At 45.9% G+C, this 18,005-nt stretch overlaps 1 protein-coding gene across 1 annotated transcript in view; it reads left to right on the top strand.

Annotated features, from left to right (window-relative positions):
* Nucleotides 1-4,001: 4,001 nt before the first annotated feature.
* Nucleotides 4,002-18,005, top strand: part of DDX1 (DEAD-box helicase 1) — a 336,768-nt gene continuing 322,764 nt past the window's right edge. The window contains exon 1 of the mRNA XM_078647776.1: nucleotides 4,002-4,175. Within this exon, the coding sequence (XP_078503902.1) occupies nucleotides 4,160-4,175 (16 nt within the window). The 5' untranslated portion in view covers nucleotides 4,002-4,159. The remainder of the gene's footprint in view (nucleotides 4,176-18,005) is intronic.

Here is an 18,005-nt window from a genome sequence, read left to right as displayed (position 1 = left end):
TGTTTAATCCCACACTTCTCAAGAAAACACCACATTTCACAAGAAATCAACTGCATCCCATTATCAGTTAGCAACATGTGGGGCACACCCTCCTTATAAAATATTTTCTCCAAGACTTCAATAGTAGATTTGGTTGTAACATCTCTCATGAATTTACTATCAACCATCTGGAATGAACGTCGACAATACCAGCAGCAAAACACATATTAGCTGACAGTTCAGATAAAGGACCTATGAAATCTAAACAAATAGTTCTCCAAGCTTCTCCCAGATCAATAATCTGACCCATGGCACTCTGGCTGCCCACCCTCAATCTTTTTTCACTCTCCTTGCAAAGACTACAACATTCCACCCACCTTTTGCTCTGGTCCTCCATCCCAGGCCACCAAAACTCTTCCTTAATTGTCCTAATAGTCATGCCCTGCTATAAAATGCCCTTCAAGAGCTTTTCCAAAAAATTTGAAATCGCAAGCAAACAGGAGGCACAAAAGTAACACCTCTCAGAATCCCATCTAAACCACTCACTGACAATTCATCCACAATCTTCCAATAAGGCCTAGCTGCTACAGATACCATATATTCTCTATGAGCTACCTTCTGGATCATAGCAGTTATTTCCTTCAAGATGGTGTCAGGACGCATTTCCTCCTGCCACTGCAACCTTGAAAATGCACCAAGATTACATTCCAGCACATCACACACAAGTGCCACAGCTTCCTCTGACTCTAGCCTCTGCACAACATTCTTGTCAAAATCTTCCCAGTTCAAAGACATGTGTGACAAACAGTCCGCTTGTGAATTTTTCTATCCATGAATAAATTCCACATCATACAGGCATTCGTGTAGTCTGGCTGAGAATCTGGCCAAACGCGCAGACCCCTTGCCAGCACCCCCCGCAGTACCTTTTTACGTAAAGGAAAAACACACCAAACGAGGCAACAGAGCACTACGGGGAGCAGTCACAGGATGCCATTTCTCCCACTTGAAGACTGAGAAAAGACATTCGGCGTGCCAAGAAAATCACCAGGATGTCCTTCCCAAAGTCCGCTGGAAGAAGATTGTCGCCAAAATGTTGGGATGAAGCGTACAATGACCACCGGGGTCCCAGTAGACTTTTAAGTAAGGATTTACTGGAAAGCACAACCTGGTGTCCGACCACCTCAAGTAGTCAGCAGCAACTGACTTACATCGAGTGCCGTCAACCTTACATTTTAAACAGAACACAAAGGTAAGATTACATCATAACACAAGACAGGCGCTTTCATGCATACAGCCCAGGCTACCTACCATGACTGCTACATCCGAGCCTGGTGAGACCTATACATAGCTCAGGGTGCTGCAGATACCGAGACGAGAATGTATGGAAAAGTCAGGGAGATTTGTCAATCCCAAGTCTCCCTTAGCCTGCAAAATTGTTTTTTTGCACTTAGGGCACAGCAATAAAGTCAGGTCAGAGGTTTTGCCAGCCTCAATTCACAGTTTACTACAACTGAACATAATATTGCAAAACACACAACTTCTCTCTGGATAACTGCCACATGAAGAACATGCGCAGGTGAAGAACAAATTACCGCCACATATTGCAGGCACATAACATATCTGGACGACAACCCAAGTAACTGTACTGCTGTATAATATTAATATTTTGTCTGATTACTAAGGTGGTATGAATATAGTGCAAAGATAACTTTAAACTTGAGTCTCTGAACTACATTGAGCACTCATGATAACACAAAATATATGTTTTAGGGTTGACATGTAGGATGTAAGGAGCAGGAAAAAAAGGGCAAGCAACAACTCCCTTCGCAGTACAACTTATCAACTAAAAGAGTGGCGGGTGGCTGATACTGTGTGTGTATGAGATGGTAATCTCATGTTTCGGGGTTCAACGTTGTTATGATCCCTATCTTATGCATTTTGACAATTTAAGCACACTAATCCCAGCAGCGGTCCGTGCAGGTAACAGCAGTGGGCCGGGTGGGGTGGGAGAGGATTTTGAGGGACAATGCAGAGGGAAAATTAAATAAATAATACATTTTCCCATTGCATCATCGGTCGGAATCGCCCCCACCCTGCCCAAACGCTGTTGCCTGCACGGACCTAGGCTGACTAATCCAGAAATATTGTAATACGATTAAATTGATTTATAAATACATTTTGCAGCAAACGTGCAAACATGATACAGTCTATTCAAATTTCAAAAAGTATATTTTATTACCATACAGAAGTATCTCATTTTAGTAAATCAGATTATGTCAGTGCATTGAGAAGCATTTTTTTAAAGTGATAGTTTTTAAACATGGATTTACGTGGTGCTGTGTGTGTGTGGAAATTCACTGTTTTTCACTTTTATAAGCAAACGTTTGGAGTGACATCTGTACTGATATTTGTTGCTCCACCCACATGCACGGCCGGGTACTTGGCGCACATAGCCTTGGCCTCAGCGCACAGAGACCTTACACTGCCGCACACGGAGAAAAAAAATTAGAAGGCACATTGGGCACCACCATTATACAGACATGCCAACCCTCCCGATTCAGGCGTGAGACTACCGATTTTAAGGCTAGTCTCCCGCCTCCCGATTCCTGCAAGCAAAAACCTGATTCCTCGGGGTTTCAGCTGACAGGGCTTGGTATGTAAAGTGCCAATTCTTCCATCAATAGTCAGAGTGGCCATGCAGGGGCTCTAGAAGGGGTGAAAAACCATAAAGCGTCATTAACAAGGGAATGGTCTTTTAAAGACCTGTGAAGTACTGGGTGGGGGCGGCTGTGTGTGTGTGCACAAGAAGCTGTTTCAGCCCGGGCTGTCACACAGGGGGGTGGCGCGGGGGTAGCATGCACTGCCAGCAACCTGCCAGGCCAGTGCACAACACTTGCCTCACCCTCTCTCTGCCTGCCATTGCGCTCCATGCTTCTGAAAGGTTAAAAAAAACGTACATTTGTTTTTCAAATGTCCAATCCTGCAGCAGCACACTTCAAAAGCCCATACATGCCAGTAACCCTATCCAAGGCCCCGTTCTCCCGATTTTTTTTTTTTTTAAGCTCCCTCTTTGTTCTTCTGAAATGTTGGCATGTATGATTATAAGCTAAGAGCACCAAATACATGTTTTATACACATCAAGTGTATTTTAGGGCTGTGTAAACAAAGGTAAATAAAGACTTAATTGCCAGGTTTAAAGAGGATACAGAGCAATTTGCATAGGCTGTTTTATAAGTATCATCTCCCGGCCCTTCCTGAACCTGAAAATATACAAACTGCTCCAGTATTTTCCTCTGACAAAAGTGGCAACCCTAATGTAGCTTCCCTTATTTACTATTCGTAAAATGTGCCTGCCCGTCATAAAAATATATTCACAATTATTGCAATGGAAGATTGAAAATGCAGGTTTGTTTTTCAAATTGTCACTGTTTCAACATTTTGCAATATGGGTGGTATGAGCTGAAAGACAGATAGAAAGGAAAGACATGGTTGAACTTACATGTAGAATCTCAATTTTTCTTTTTAGGTATTCAAACTTTATGGATAAGGTATTTAAATCTACTCTGTATTTGTGGATCAATTTCATAGTTATTAGTCTAGCAACATGGCGTCATCTGCTCCCTCACTTTTCTCGACATCGTTTTAAACATGTAGCACTCTACTTCGTTGGAACGTTGTGACAGACGACATGCTCACGCCAACGTAAAAGCATCCATCCCCTAGGAGTCCCTTTGTCGGCCATGTTAGCAAAGGAGGATTTATATTTCTTTAACAACAAGTTCCATTCGACTGAGCAGATAGTACCAATAAACAAACCTTTTACGGGAATCTAAGACAAAAGTCGTTGATGAAATAAACCGATAACTGGCTATTTGTTAGGAATAATCATTTTAAATAAATAATGAATTAATATACTCAGATCATAATTTATTACGGACGGTAATAAAGATATGAAACTGCGGGTCTGTTCAATTGTGTAATGTCAAAATTGTAAAGAATATATCTTTTGGTCGATTTTGTAGGCTAATAGACTTTTAAAATAAGCGGCTACATTACTTCTTCCAAGATGGCGGCAGAGAATAACTTCTGCCGGTGAGGTGGCGCAGAGGCAATTCGATACGTTTTACAAATCGGTTTCGTCTGCGAACCAGCGTTCAGGCGAAGGAGCGGTACCGAAAACATGGCTGCCTACGGAGGTAAGACCCGGAGACCCAACTTGGTGAAACGTGTCTTAGTTTCATTCATAATATCTGTCCGCGGCGCACGTGTAGATTTGTCTAGGCAGTCTACTACTTACGAAACTGACAAAAGAATTGCTCCTGCCCTGTCATGAATTGTAATCGCAGTCTTTTGCTTGAAACAGTCGCGTCCTGGTAGAAGTCAACTTGCCTCGTGATGCGAAGGAAATTCGCTTTTATAAGACCTATTCATGAAGAGTCTGTGCTAGATGATGCATAATCTGTTTTAATATGCCTTTTGGCTAAAAAAAAAAATTACAATATGTCATTGTGCAATGTATTAAGAGGTTGTGTGTGCGTGGTTGATGTCAGAATGCCGAAAGGGACTGTATTTTTCTCCTATTAGACCCCCCCCCCCAGTATTTGGACGGTATAGCACATTCAAAATAGCAGTCCTAATTTTTAGGGTGTCAGAAGGGCATTGGTGCCAAGTGGCATCACGTCCTGTGTGACACCTCCAATCAGTGATGGCTGTCCAGTCAATAGTAGTTGGCGTGCTGGGATTTTTGACCCAAAACTTTCAAAGTTGAAAGTCAAACCACGTGTCCCCAAATGCAATTTGCTCTAGGCTAAAGCACCAGGACTATCACACTCAACGTGTGGCTACTTCTTTAGTACTAAATACATTCTAAGTTCACCGACAGAGACAACGCTTTTTTCCCTGCTCCCTTGTATACCGTCTTCATCAAAGGCCACGCGCCTATCCACTACTTATTTCTTGATGCCTCTTGTGTCTGATGTCAGAAATAGAGGGGCAACATAACTGCACCAGTCAAGACAGAGATCATACTTAAATTATCTACTCTGTTTTTTTGCAGCATGCATCGTTTTATTTATCCCATAACAATTCAGATTATTTTTATCTTTAAAAAAGCATACGAGAGAGGTATTTCCCGTAATATACTCGACTGGATCTGTTTTTTATATGACCAGATTTATTTCACCTGCACTTTTTTCCCCGGTACTGTCTGCATTTGTATTTTGCTCCCGTATATCATCAGTATTATACCTCTACTTATATTCGGTACATTTGTAACCTGCATCCATTTCACTTTATCTCCTGTGTTGCATCGATTGCTACCTCCTATTTTTAGGGTGCTCACTAGTGTCACTATTGACCCTTGTAACTTGTTTGCATTTGTATTGTATTCCTATATATCATTACTGTTCACCGTCCCGCACCTACCTAGACCGCCATGGATCCTGCTGGCAAGCACACATATAAAATCAACTACCCACCCGTACTCGCCAAGAAAGCCGCTAAACGCTTCAAACACAACTGCCTGAGGTCCCACCAGGAAACACCCTTTACCGACTCCTACTTCTCACCGGTCAACGGATCCCTGAACACCGATATCATCTTCCACACCACACGCAGAGCGCAATGGAGAAAAGCGTTCCTCACCTTACTCACCGTCTCCAGGAAATCCGCATGTGGCCTAAAACTATCCATCACACCATCCCAACTCTTCCCAGGCAGGGCCACCATTACTATCTACAACAACGGGATCGTACTAATGCAATCCAGAGACAGGAACCTGGAACTATTAGACCACCTGTTCCCCACCTTCAAAGAGCACCTCTCCAATGCTCGGACCGCCACTCTTATCCGCCAGTCCTACCACCCTTCACCACACAACCCCCACACACAACCCTTCTAACATAGTTCAGCACCAGAACGACACGCACCTCACATCTACCCCCAGCACCCTAGTCAATATCACAGACACAGATGCACCCCCACCCCCCCTACCTCCCCTCGGACCACCACTCATACCACACCCACTCCTCCCACCCCTGACATTACATCTCCCACCCACAACAAGTATAACATAGTCCAGCAACAGTCCGACGCTCACAACGACAAATCCTACCCTTTATCCCCCCACCCTTTATCCCCCCCATTCTCAGTCCCTACTACCACCCTCTAACTAATCACGCAGAACACGCCACCGTCTTAAATTTAACACCTTCTCCCCACAACAGGACCAGCACGAACCTCATCTCCCCCCCCCATCCTCAGCCCCCATTACCCTACCTGCACCCCCGCCACCACTAATATACACTCATCCCCCACCTGGCTCTCTCCTCCTACCACCAAGGTCCTCACCTATACTGCCAACCTCCTCCCTACTCCAACCACACCCCTCCCTACCTCAATGACACCCCCCTCCCAAACAATCTCTCCTCGGGGCCCACTACACGGATCCTAGCGCGGACACCCGACCCGCATGCTAACTCCCTGGTTATGCACGCACCCCTGACGCACCCACTCCCCACCACCAACACGCTGGACTTGATTATAGCCACCCTCATCCAGATCAAAGAAGACATTCACATCATCAAAGAGCTACTCGCCACACAACCCAAAGATCATTCACCTACTACCACCCCCCCTCCCAACAGGTCTCCCACCCTTCCGGTTGATTCCCACACTCAACACTCCACACACCGTTCTTCAATGCCTATTCGCAATCGCAACAACCGTCCCAACATGTCCCCCACCCTTCCTGATGATTCTCTCACTCTACGCTCCCCTCACTGGACTTCAATCCCTGATCGCAATCGCAACAACCGCCCCTATCGCCCACGCAACCCTCTTTCGGACCTCGAAACCCACACCCTCCTCAGCTCCTATGACCCAGCCCCCCTACACCACACATCCGCCACACACCTCGCCATTCCCACGATACACTCCAGTCCCCTCAGACCCCCCACACTAAACAACAGAAGCTCCATACCTAATAACCTTAGAAAAGTTCCCCTCTCTCTAGAACCTTCTACCGCCCTCGACACACCCCGTCTCAAATGCATTCTCCTCAACTGCAGATCGGCCTCTAGACACTCCTCCGCCATCGCTGATCTCATCTTATCACTGGACCTCGACCTAATCATCATGACTGAAACATGGCTAACCGAATCTTCTACACCTATAATGGACATCCTGGTGCCTCCAAACTACCACATCATTAGACTTGACAGGCCCGGCAAAATAGGTGGTGGAATCGCATGCATACACAGGAGCAACCTCTCTGTTCTGAAAGTCACCTCCTCCTCCCTACCCTCCCCAACTTCCTGTGAATACATCTGCCTCGATATTATCAGTGAGGGCAAACCGATATGCTCTCTTCACGGCATTTACCACCCACCCGGGGACAACCATATCTTCTCCCAACAAATCATGGACATGATCTCAACCAATTCTGGACGGCAGCTCTCCCAAATATACCTCGGTGACTTCAACCTCCATTGGAACGATCACAATGACGCGGTGGTAAATAGTCTTAAAAATTTCCTCAATGCCCTTGACCTCACCCAAATATGCAACAGCCCGACCCACGAGAAAGGCTCTATCCTCGACCTTATCATCTCCAAAGATGACTCCATCCAACTCGAATCGATCCAACCCTGCGACTGGTCAGATCATCATATTGTCACATTCTACATCAATTAAAAAGTCAAATTTAACCCGGCTCAATCCTCCAAGCCCAAAATTTGGAAAAGAGACCTGAAAAAACTCAAACCAAACTCTTTACCCCCTAACAGCTGCAATCTCCTACTTCCCCCTACCGGCATTTCGGACGTTCAATCCTTGACTGACCACTATCTCAACGCAATGACCTCAATAATTAATGAGGTTGCACCTTTGCAACTAAAAAGAGTATCTACCAAAATCTCCAACCCATGGTACGATGGGAGTCTTAACGAGGACAGACGAGCCATGCGAATGGCAGAGCGCACCTGGAGATCAGCTCCCTCTGCACTACAACTAAAAACACTGAAGAAAAAGAGAAACGCCTACTTCAGGAAAATTAAACGCTCAAAAACAGATTTCTTCAGCCACCAGCTCGACCAAGCAAGGAACAGGCCGAGAAAACTGTTTGAACTAATCAGAACTCAATGCAAGGAACAACCTCAGCCACACAGTAATATGCGCGAGGCTCCCTCCTGTGAAGACTTCTCCGCTTTCTTTATCCAAAAAACTGACAACATAAAGAGCAAGCCTCTACTCCAAGCCTCATTGTATAGCACCCACTGAACGAAAAAACAATGCCACATGGTCATCCTTTGTCACCTATTCTGAAGAAGAGATAGGGAAACTGCTCAGCACCGTTAAACCATCCAATCACCTCACGGACCCCCTCCCTGCTAACGCTGTAAAGGACTTTATCCCTTTGCTCCTCCCACTATGGACTAAAATTATCAACAGCTCACTTCAACAAGGAACCATCCCTGACTCCCTCAAAGTAGGACAAGTCACGCCTTTACTAAAGAAACCTACTGCCGACCCCTCTGATTTAAACAACTACCGTCCCATTACCAATATCCCCACTCTCGCCAAATTGTTGGAAAAATGCGCACAACTACAACTGACGAAACACATTGACCAGTTTGGCCTCCTCAATCCTCATCAATCAGGCTTCCGAGCAGGGCACAGTACTGAAACTGCTATGACTCACATAATTGACGACGCCCTTCAAATGCTAGATCAAAACGATACCTGTCTCCTCATCCTTCTTGATCTCTCTTCAGCATTCGACACCGTTAAGCATGAGAATTTACTCAAACTATTAAACACAAGAATGGGTCTATCTGGGACAGTCCTCAAATGGTTCACTTCCTTTCTACACAACAGGTCGCAGAAATTCAAGAGCAACAACCTGATGTCCTCGCCTATACCTGTCTCGTTAGGCGTCCCTCAAGGTTCCTCCCTATCCCCAACTTTGTTCAACCTAGTTATGGAACCTCTCACCACCTTGTTACAAGCGTCCAATATACACTTTCACATGTACGCTGATGATACCCAACTATATCTCAAACTACAATTCCCCAAAGACATTTTGCTCCTGAACTCAACGATCAGAAGCACCCAATCCTGGCTGGCCGATAATCATCTCAAACTTAATGCTCTGAAAACAGAGTTCCTTCTTATCTCACCTCCCTCCAAGATCTCTACCACACAACTCTGGCTTAAACACCTAACTGCACTCAATGTCCAACCCACCATCGTAGACACAGCAAAATCCTTAGGCATTACACTTGACACCAATCTCAACATGCAGCAACACATCAGCAAGGCAACTAAGGGAGCGAACTACCAAATCAATACCCTGAGGAAACTTAAACCCTTCCTCCCTGCCAATGACTTCCAAACTGCAGTACAAGCACTAGTCATCCCTCGAATAGAATATGGCAGCATCGCCCTCTGCGGACTCCCCCTAACTACTACTGCACCCCTAAGAGCTTCTCTAAACGCTGCAGCGAGACTCATCACTGGTTCAAAAAAACACTCGCATATCTCCCCTGACTTTAAACACCTGAACTGGCTGCCTTTCGAAGCCAGAATACATCTGAAAATCGCCTGCATGACGCACAAAGCTGTCCACATGAGCTCACCAAGCTATCTCACTCAGAAGCTGACAATCTCTGGCGGCTCTAGAAACACCAGAGGTATAAACAATCTTCTGCTGAAGCCTTGAAGATTCCGGAAGGAAAAAACTTATAAACGCTCCTTCTCAGGAATGGCACCCAGGATCTGGAACTCACTCCCCCCTGAAACGAGGCTTATCTCCTCCACTACATTGTTTAAGAAAGAAGTGAAAGCTATCCTCATGGCTAAATACACTTGAAGTGCCATGCTGAACTCTTTTAAGACTCCGCACTGATCTGTACTACCTGTTCAACCCCGTGGCTTATTTGTTCTATATGTATTAATGACTTATGTGATTTTCTTGGCTACCACGTGTTTGTACTATTAGCATTTTTACGTACCTGTTTGACTGTGTTCCCTCATGCTCCCCCTTTCTATGTAAAGTGCTCTGATATCTGCAAAGATCTTGTTCGCGCTATACAAAACTTTCAAAATAAAAATAAATAAAATAAAGTCTAAAGTAGGAGCTGATGGGTGACCCTTAACGGCGTTTCATATTTCACCCTCGAGAAAGCCTGGCTCCTCGACCGGACCACCGACAACATGACCGTCCTCAAACACGCTACCCGCAAGCACCACCAGCTCATCCGCACCACCAAGAAGAAATCCCTGAAGGAACGACTGGACAACAACGCCCACGACAGCAAAGAGCTCTTCACTATCGTCAAGGAGTTCTCTAACCCCAGCACCGGCACCGGCACCAACTACATCACTCCGTCACAAGACCTCTGCGACTCCCTCACCTCGTTCTTCCACCGCAAGATCGCCGACATCCACAACAGCTTCGGCGCCCCACCCACGCACCCAACCGTCGAACCAATGCCCCCCACCGCCACCCTTCGCACCTGGACCACGGTGACCACCGAAGACACAGCCCGCACGATGAACACCATCCACTCCGGATCACCGACCGACCCCTGCCCACACCACGTCTTCAACAAGGCCGACTCCACCATCGCAACCCAACTCCGGAACATCATCAACGCCTCCTTCAACACCGCCACCTTCCCGGAGAGCTGGAAGCACGCCGAGATCAGCGCCCTCCTGAAGAAACCTACAGCGGACCCCACCGATCTCAAAAACGTCCGCCCCATCTCGCTCCTCCCTTTTCCTGCTAAAGTCATCGAGAAGATCGTCAACAGACAGCTGACCGCCTTCCTCGAGACGAACGGATCCCTCGACCCCTCGCAGTCCGGCTTCAGAGCCAACCACAGCACCGAGACCGCCCTCATCGCAGCCATCCGACGACATCCGGACCCTGCTCGACAAGGGGGAAATAGTGGCCCTCATCCTCCTGGACCTCTCCGCTGCGTTCGACACGGTCTGCCACCGCACCCTAGTCCAGCGCCTCAGCAACATCGGTATCCAAGAGAAGGCACTGGAGTGGATCATCTCGTTCCTCGCCGGAAGAACACAAAGAGTCCGCCTCCCCCCGTTTCGCTCCGAGGCCACCGAAGTCATCTGCGGCGTCCCGCAAGGATCTTCACTCAGCCCCACCCTCTTCAACATCTACATGAAACCTCTCGCAGCCATCGCACGCCAGCACAACTTCAACATCATCTTACGCCGACGACACCCAGCTGATCCTCTCCCTCACCAGAGACCCCGACACCGCCAGAACCTGCCTACACGAAGGGATGAAATACGTTGCCGAGTGGATGAAGGACAGCCGCCTGAAACTGAACTCGGACAAGACGGAAGTCCTCATCCTGGGATCGTCGCCCTCCGCCTGGGACGACTCCTGGTGGCCCCCAGCCCTGGGCACCGGACCCAAGCCAACCGACCACGCACGCAACCTGGGCTTCATCCTGGACCCCTCCCTCTCGATGACCAGACAAGTCAACGCCGTCTCCTCATCGTGCTTCAGCACCCTGCGTATGCTTAGCAAGATCTTCCGCTGGATCCCGACCGAGACCAGGAAGACTGTCACCCAGGCACTCGTCACCAGCCGACTGGACTACGGAAACGCCCTCTACGCAGGAACCACAGCCAAGCTACAGAAAAGACTCCAGCGCATCCAGAACGCCTCCGCCCGACTCATCCTGGATGTCCCCCGACGCAGCCACATCTCCAGCCACCTGAGGAACCTGCACTGGCTCCCCGTCAACAAGAGGATCACGTTCCGGCTCCTCACCCACGCACACAAGTCTCTCCATGACCTGGGCCCCAAGTACCTCAACGACCGCCTGACCTTCTACACGCCCACCCGCCAGCTACGGTCCACCAGCCTCGCCCTCGCAGCCGTACCACGCATCCGAAGAGCCACCGCCGGAGGAAGATCCTTCTCTTACCTGGCTGTCAAGACTTGGAACTCCCTCCCCATCCACCTTCGGCTGACCCAGGACCATCTCGCCTTCAGGAAACAACTCAAGACCTGGCTGTTCGAGCAGTAGCATACCCCTCCCCCCAAGCGCCTTGAGACCCTCCCGGGTAAGTAGTGCGCTATACAAATGGCATGATTGATTGATTGATTGATTGATTGACACAGTAGAGAATGAACATAATTCCCTGTACAGACATCGCCTTCCCTAGTCACAAATACCGATCTCTCACTTTTTATTCTAAAAAGCAATATTAAGCCCCTAATCCCAGTTTTAATGCTTCTCTTGAATTAGGAGAGATCTCAGCTGTGAGTGGCTCATCTGGACCTCCTTTTACTTTACATTCGGCTACTTGTAGGCTTTAATATATAATGCACAATACAAAACTGCAAGTACCGAAATACAAAGGGCAAAATGACCATAGGCTATGTGCACATGATAGAGAAAAACTTGACATGTTGCAGAACTCTAGTGGTGTACACAACCCCTTAAACACACATGACACTTTTACAGTAAACACAAAAAAGCACAGAGAGGCAACATAAGCGTTTCAAAATGCACAAATGCAAAATAAGCGAATCAATCCGGACTCTTAAATGATGTTATATCTGATCCTTTAATGGATACTTGGACCACATATGACGTAAGGCGATGGAATAGTGCAGCCAACGCGTTTTTCCCTGAATAGGGCTTCCTCAGGGCAGTAGTCCAAATACTCCAATCTAAAGATGATCACAAACGTACTCGGATCATTATATCATACACTATTTCTTCAAATTAGTGCGGTATTATTCCACAAGTGAAATTAATCCCAAGGACAACCTTCGGTTTATCTCCAAATTTACTTTAAAGTTTGCAATTACTCAACAAAATGTACGTGGTTTATTTCCAATATACGTAGTCAAATCCAAGTTCTGAACTCAAGTGCTCACTATGATAGGTGATGCACCTATAGGTTTTCAGATTCTGAACGGCCCAGCAGTTCAGATTTAAGCAGTCGGAATTCTTTGCTCTTCACTTTGGAAATGCTCTCCGGGTGCCTCAAACAGCCCAAAAGCTCTCTCGCAGGGATTGCTTCACGCATTGGTCGAGGGTGTGCCGTTGGTCGCTGCTCCCGAACAAGCGTCGCAGCAGAGGCGCGCTTCCAGCCAGCCAGTACCTCGGGGTGGCCTGTCTCCTTCAGTCCACATAAAGCGTCCTGACTTCTCCGTCGGGTAGTAGAAATGTTAATATTTTGGGGAAAATTATTGATGTGCTAGTTAACAGTTGCTACCGGGCCAGTATTTATTTTATGGTTGCAGCTCTTGTGTAAAGACCTTTTAAAGACAGAGAAAATCAACAGAATCCAGTGTTTTCTCCTTTTATGAGATAAAGTTGAGGCTGCAAATGCGTGGCTGCACTATTCCATCGCCTTAGTCATATGTGGTCCAAGTATCCATTAAAGGATCAGATTCTCTTACTGCCTTTTTTCCTATTTTTGAGCACATGACACTTTTGACTGTTTTATGTCTTGCCGGTTTTCTACATGAATAGATGTTATAGTGCTTCTTTACCACAGTTGCTTACAAATTGTCATACTTTTAGATGAACCGTTACTGTCTTTGGAGTTTGAAAAACTGGGTTCCCTGTTGTTTTATTTTGAATTAGTGTTCATAGCCATCCAGAAAGTGTGCTCTAATCTCCTCATAATATATTTGAGCAGCAAGTGTTGTTCAGTGAGACATAGTTGCAAATACAAATCCTAAATTTAAGGTCTAAAATGGGTACACTCTCAATGGAACTTTGAATGCTTTAATTACATACAATAATTGCTAAAACACCAAGTCTATCCTAATGAGTCTTATAAATCATCCGCCCCTGAAGGCAAAACTTGATTCCTTGTAATATTGTTTACATTTTTAATTCTGTTTCTCTTAATAGAGGATACAGTATGGTCACGTCCAGAGTTGTAGATCCTGGAAATATCCAAGCAGGGGCCACAGTGACGAAGTCACCAGGACCTCTAGCTGATCCAGGCTTCTTGCTTGAGCAAGGCTCGAGCTTTAAGTGGCTTGCCTTCCTCTATCTGCCACTGCCACAAGATTAACCTTCTCCTCAATAATCTGAAACAGATGTCAATGGGGATTAGGGAGTGGTTTCTTGGCACATTTTTGTCTTTGACACACCATTTGAAACCAACAACAATCCGTTTTTCAAATGACTAACTGGGATCTGTATCATTTGCTTGCAGCTTTTTAGGCATCCCAGTTTGAGCCTATGGTAGAGGTTTCATTGATGTTTCTCTCCATTTAGCTTTTTATCATGTATTTAACACATCAAAATGGCTTATGAGAAAGACATAGGTTATTGTTTTCTTCTGAAGCATTTTTCCTCTTATCCCCAGTAATTAGCTTTATGCATTACATCCCTCATTAGTCTCATCATGAGTTAATTTTATTGACATTTAATTCTGAACTCTCCTGAACAGAGGAGTTATTTGGATAGAAGAATTGGAATGTGGTCTTATGCGTCCTGGAGATTAGTGGATGAAAAGTACCATCTTGGAATGTGTAATGAAAAAAACACACCCTAACCCCAACACTCCCTTAAGCTGAGGTAAGACCCAATACTCCCTTAAGGCGAGGTAAGGTAACAAATCCAATATATGGAATATAACGCACACAAGTTTATTAATACAATACTGCAAAAAGGCAGGCCGAATATATCAGTCATGGCAGACTCCCAAGTATCAAATGGACAACTGAAACAAACGGTCAAAATAGAATGCAATATGTACAAGTAGCAAAGAATAGAACAGAAATAGAATAGAAAATAGAATTGGTTAGGAACACCTCTCCGACTGGCTCTGCAACATCCTTGCCAACTCAAACTGAGGAAGTCTGTTTCAACAGCCCAGGCAGAAGTGTCAGTCAGGACTCAAGTTCCGTCACCTTTCCACAGCAACACGTCTCTTCTGTAGTGAACTTCCGCCTGCCCACGAAGGCTCCCAGCTTTAATACCCTTACTAACGTGAAGCGAAGCTTCTAGAAAGCCTCGCCTCTTTCTCATTGGAGAAAGCAGAGCTGGCTCGTACCAGTCTACGTCAAGGCCAAGAAGGGGCTGGCAAGACAGAGTTGTACATTCCTCAGATAATATCCAGTTCACTTTAGTCTGTGAGGTGCGAAAAACAAGTGAAGAGCAAAACATGCCCTCCCCACCTTGCGAAGCACAGAAAATGGCGACAGTCGAGAAAATTGAGTCAGTTACGCAAAGTGAAATGCCAAGAGACCATGTCAAAGCCAATAGTTAGAATAAAAGCTTGAAGTAAAGTAAAGTCGGAAACCAAGGTTAAGAAACAGAAGAGGAGCAGGCATATGCAAGACCGTTCTATATTCAGACTAGAGTACTATAATACACTAAAGTCGATAAAAATGGTTGTGGTTGGAGGCCATCATTGGGTGCTCAACCACAAGAGTGGCTCTTTTAGTACAGTATGATGAGAGTGGGTATAACCTGTAGTGTCACCATCTTCAGTGTGATGGACGTGATAAAGTGGTTCACTGCCTTGAGATCTAGAACCGGATGAAAGAAGACTGTGCTTTTGAGAGGCAGAAAAAGACCAGAGTAAATTGCCAATACTGCCGCTTCCAGTGAATGTAAAAAATGTAGCCCTTCCTGAGTAACTCTTAAACCCCATAGAGCTTGTGTTTTATTTTTTTTTCTGGAATCTGGGCGTCTGTTTATCAAATCTGTTTCGTTTCCAACATCGCTTCCAGTCTCCCATCTGTCTTTTTATGTATAATATTAAAACACATTAAATATATATTGTTTTCTCTGGTTGATCTAAAACAGTCCTACACCTCCATATTTTCAGTTGCCCTACTGTTGTATCCACCCAAACTGACCCTGCCCTAATCTTTCATCAATTTGCTAGGGTGTCGTTCATAGCACGGTGCTCTAAAAATCGCAATGGTTCTTTCGATTTTTTTTTTTTTTTTTTTTTTTCTTTTTGTTAAATTTTTTTTATATATTTTTTTAATTTAAATTTCTTTAATTTTTATTCAGGCATTTATTGTATACATTGAATATTTTATTTGAATACATTACTAACATCCAGAGGGGCAGTAGGTATGCATTTGATTACCTCCTGTTCTCCACCTCATTATGCAGTTGTCGGAAGCAAACTTTGCATAGCCACCCAATAGTGTTACACCCCACCCCCTTTTCCCGGAACTGACCTTTTTTTCCTCATCTCACATGGAAAGCAGTGTTAGTCATAGTTGGCAATGCTTCTGGGGTGGGTGAGCTGGTTTCACAGATCTAAAAGCAATGGTAGAGACTCCTGCACTTGCTCTTAGTCTTTGACTGTTTGACCTGGATGTTTAGTGGAATTCCTTGAGGCAGAAGTATGCCAGGATCTTGATGGTGTTGGATAGAGAGGAAACTGAAGGAGTGTTGTCTGGACCTACTCAGTTTTCACAGATCCTATCTATTACAACCTTTTCGCCGTAACTATCGATGTTAGTCCAGTCAAGTGAATCCAAACTCGATATTGTAGAGTAATTCCAGAGCCATACAAGAGGTGTGTAAGTAGGCTGTTTTGGCATTATTTAGAGAAGGATAGGATTCCTAGGATATAATTTCACCCTTTGGCTGGGTGATGATGGTGCAACATTTTCCATAGCAAAAACAGTGTTGTTTGTTAAGCTGAGAATCAAGCCCACCTTCTAGACTTATAAGGAACCAGTGGAAATGGAACACATGTGTTAGTGGCTCCTCCATTCTTTCAAAACTGGTTTTTAAACTTAAGTTCGTTTTTAGGTCTCGCCTGTCGATGCGCATGCGCATCGAGCAAGCGAGACTATAGGGGCTCATCCAGACTTTATCTAACTTGCAAGGAATCGTGGCGATTCCTTGCAGTGCCCGTGACTTTTAAGCTCAATGCGCATGTGCATTGAGCTTAAAAGCGCGTGCACATGCACCCAGCCGCCTACTCTCTCTCTCAGCCTTCCCACAACTCCGCCCCCTCACTACTTGATTGCACGGCCGCTAGGCCGTGCCTCCCCTACTCTCCTCCCCCCTCCTCCTCTCCTCCCATGCCTGCCTGCCTCAACTCTCCGCCTCCCGCCCCCTCCCCCTAGTTTATTTACAACGGATGCATGCAAACATGTTTTTGCAGATTGCAACGTTATTTTCTGCATTTGAACTGCTGAATGCTAAAGCTGACATGGATTGCAAGGAGTGGCGGTTTGCTCGGAGCCGAGTTCAGTCCTACACTGACTGCTTGGCTTCTTTGTTTCACACACTACAGAAAACATGGTGAAGGGAGGGGGAGGGCTTGGAGCTGCGAGGTTTGTCCCCTTCCGGTCTGACAGCCGAGAACCGGATTCCTGGGTTGCTGTTCGGTTCATTCACTCCAGGATCAACCGCCTCCTGTCCCGCCCCCTCCCCTGAGTCATCCTGCCTGCCCCTTCCCGCCGTGTCGCATTTCTCCTCCCCCCTCCCCTCTCTTCCCTCCGTCTTGTTCTTCTTGCTCACTTGTCACTCTTTGCCCCTTACTTCTATCCCTTCCTTTCTATTCCCTCTCTGAACCTCCTTCTATGCCCATCTCCTGTTCCTTTCTTTTCTCCAACATTTGCCACGTCTGCTTTCCTCGTCTCCCCACACGTTTGCCTCCCTTTACCTCTGTTTCCTTAGCTCCTCGTTTCTCCCGCCTACTCTCACATCTTTCTCTTTTCTTTCTACCCTCTCGCCCCCACTTCTCTTCGTGCTCATCTGTTCTCCACACATTTCTCTCACTTAATTCATCAGTCATTCTCTCTTTGTTTCTGCTTACTGCCTCAATCCAATCGCTTTACTTTTTCTTCTCAATTCCGCCCACACCTCTTTGCATACACATTTTCCTAGTACTTTCCTCGTTACTTCAACCCCGTTCTGCGCGCACTTTCGCTCTGTCCATTTCTCTACTATTCCTTATCTCCGAACTCCGCTTCAGGGTCCTGCTCCGCCATCTCACCTGCTCTTACCCTTGCATTTTTTCTGCGATTCATCGTCTCT

Source organism: Lissotriton helveticus, chromosome 6 (assembly GCF_964261635.1).
Source record: "Lissotriton helveticus chromosome 6, aLisHel1.1, whole genome shotgun sequence".
In the NCBI taxonomy this organism is placed as follows: domain Eukaryota; kingdom Metazoa; phylum Chordata; class Amphibia; order Caudata; family Salamandridae; genus Lissotriton; species Lissotriton helveticus.
This window is presented reverse-complemented; position numbering and strand designations above follow the sequence as displayed.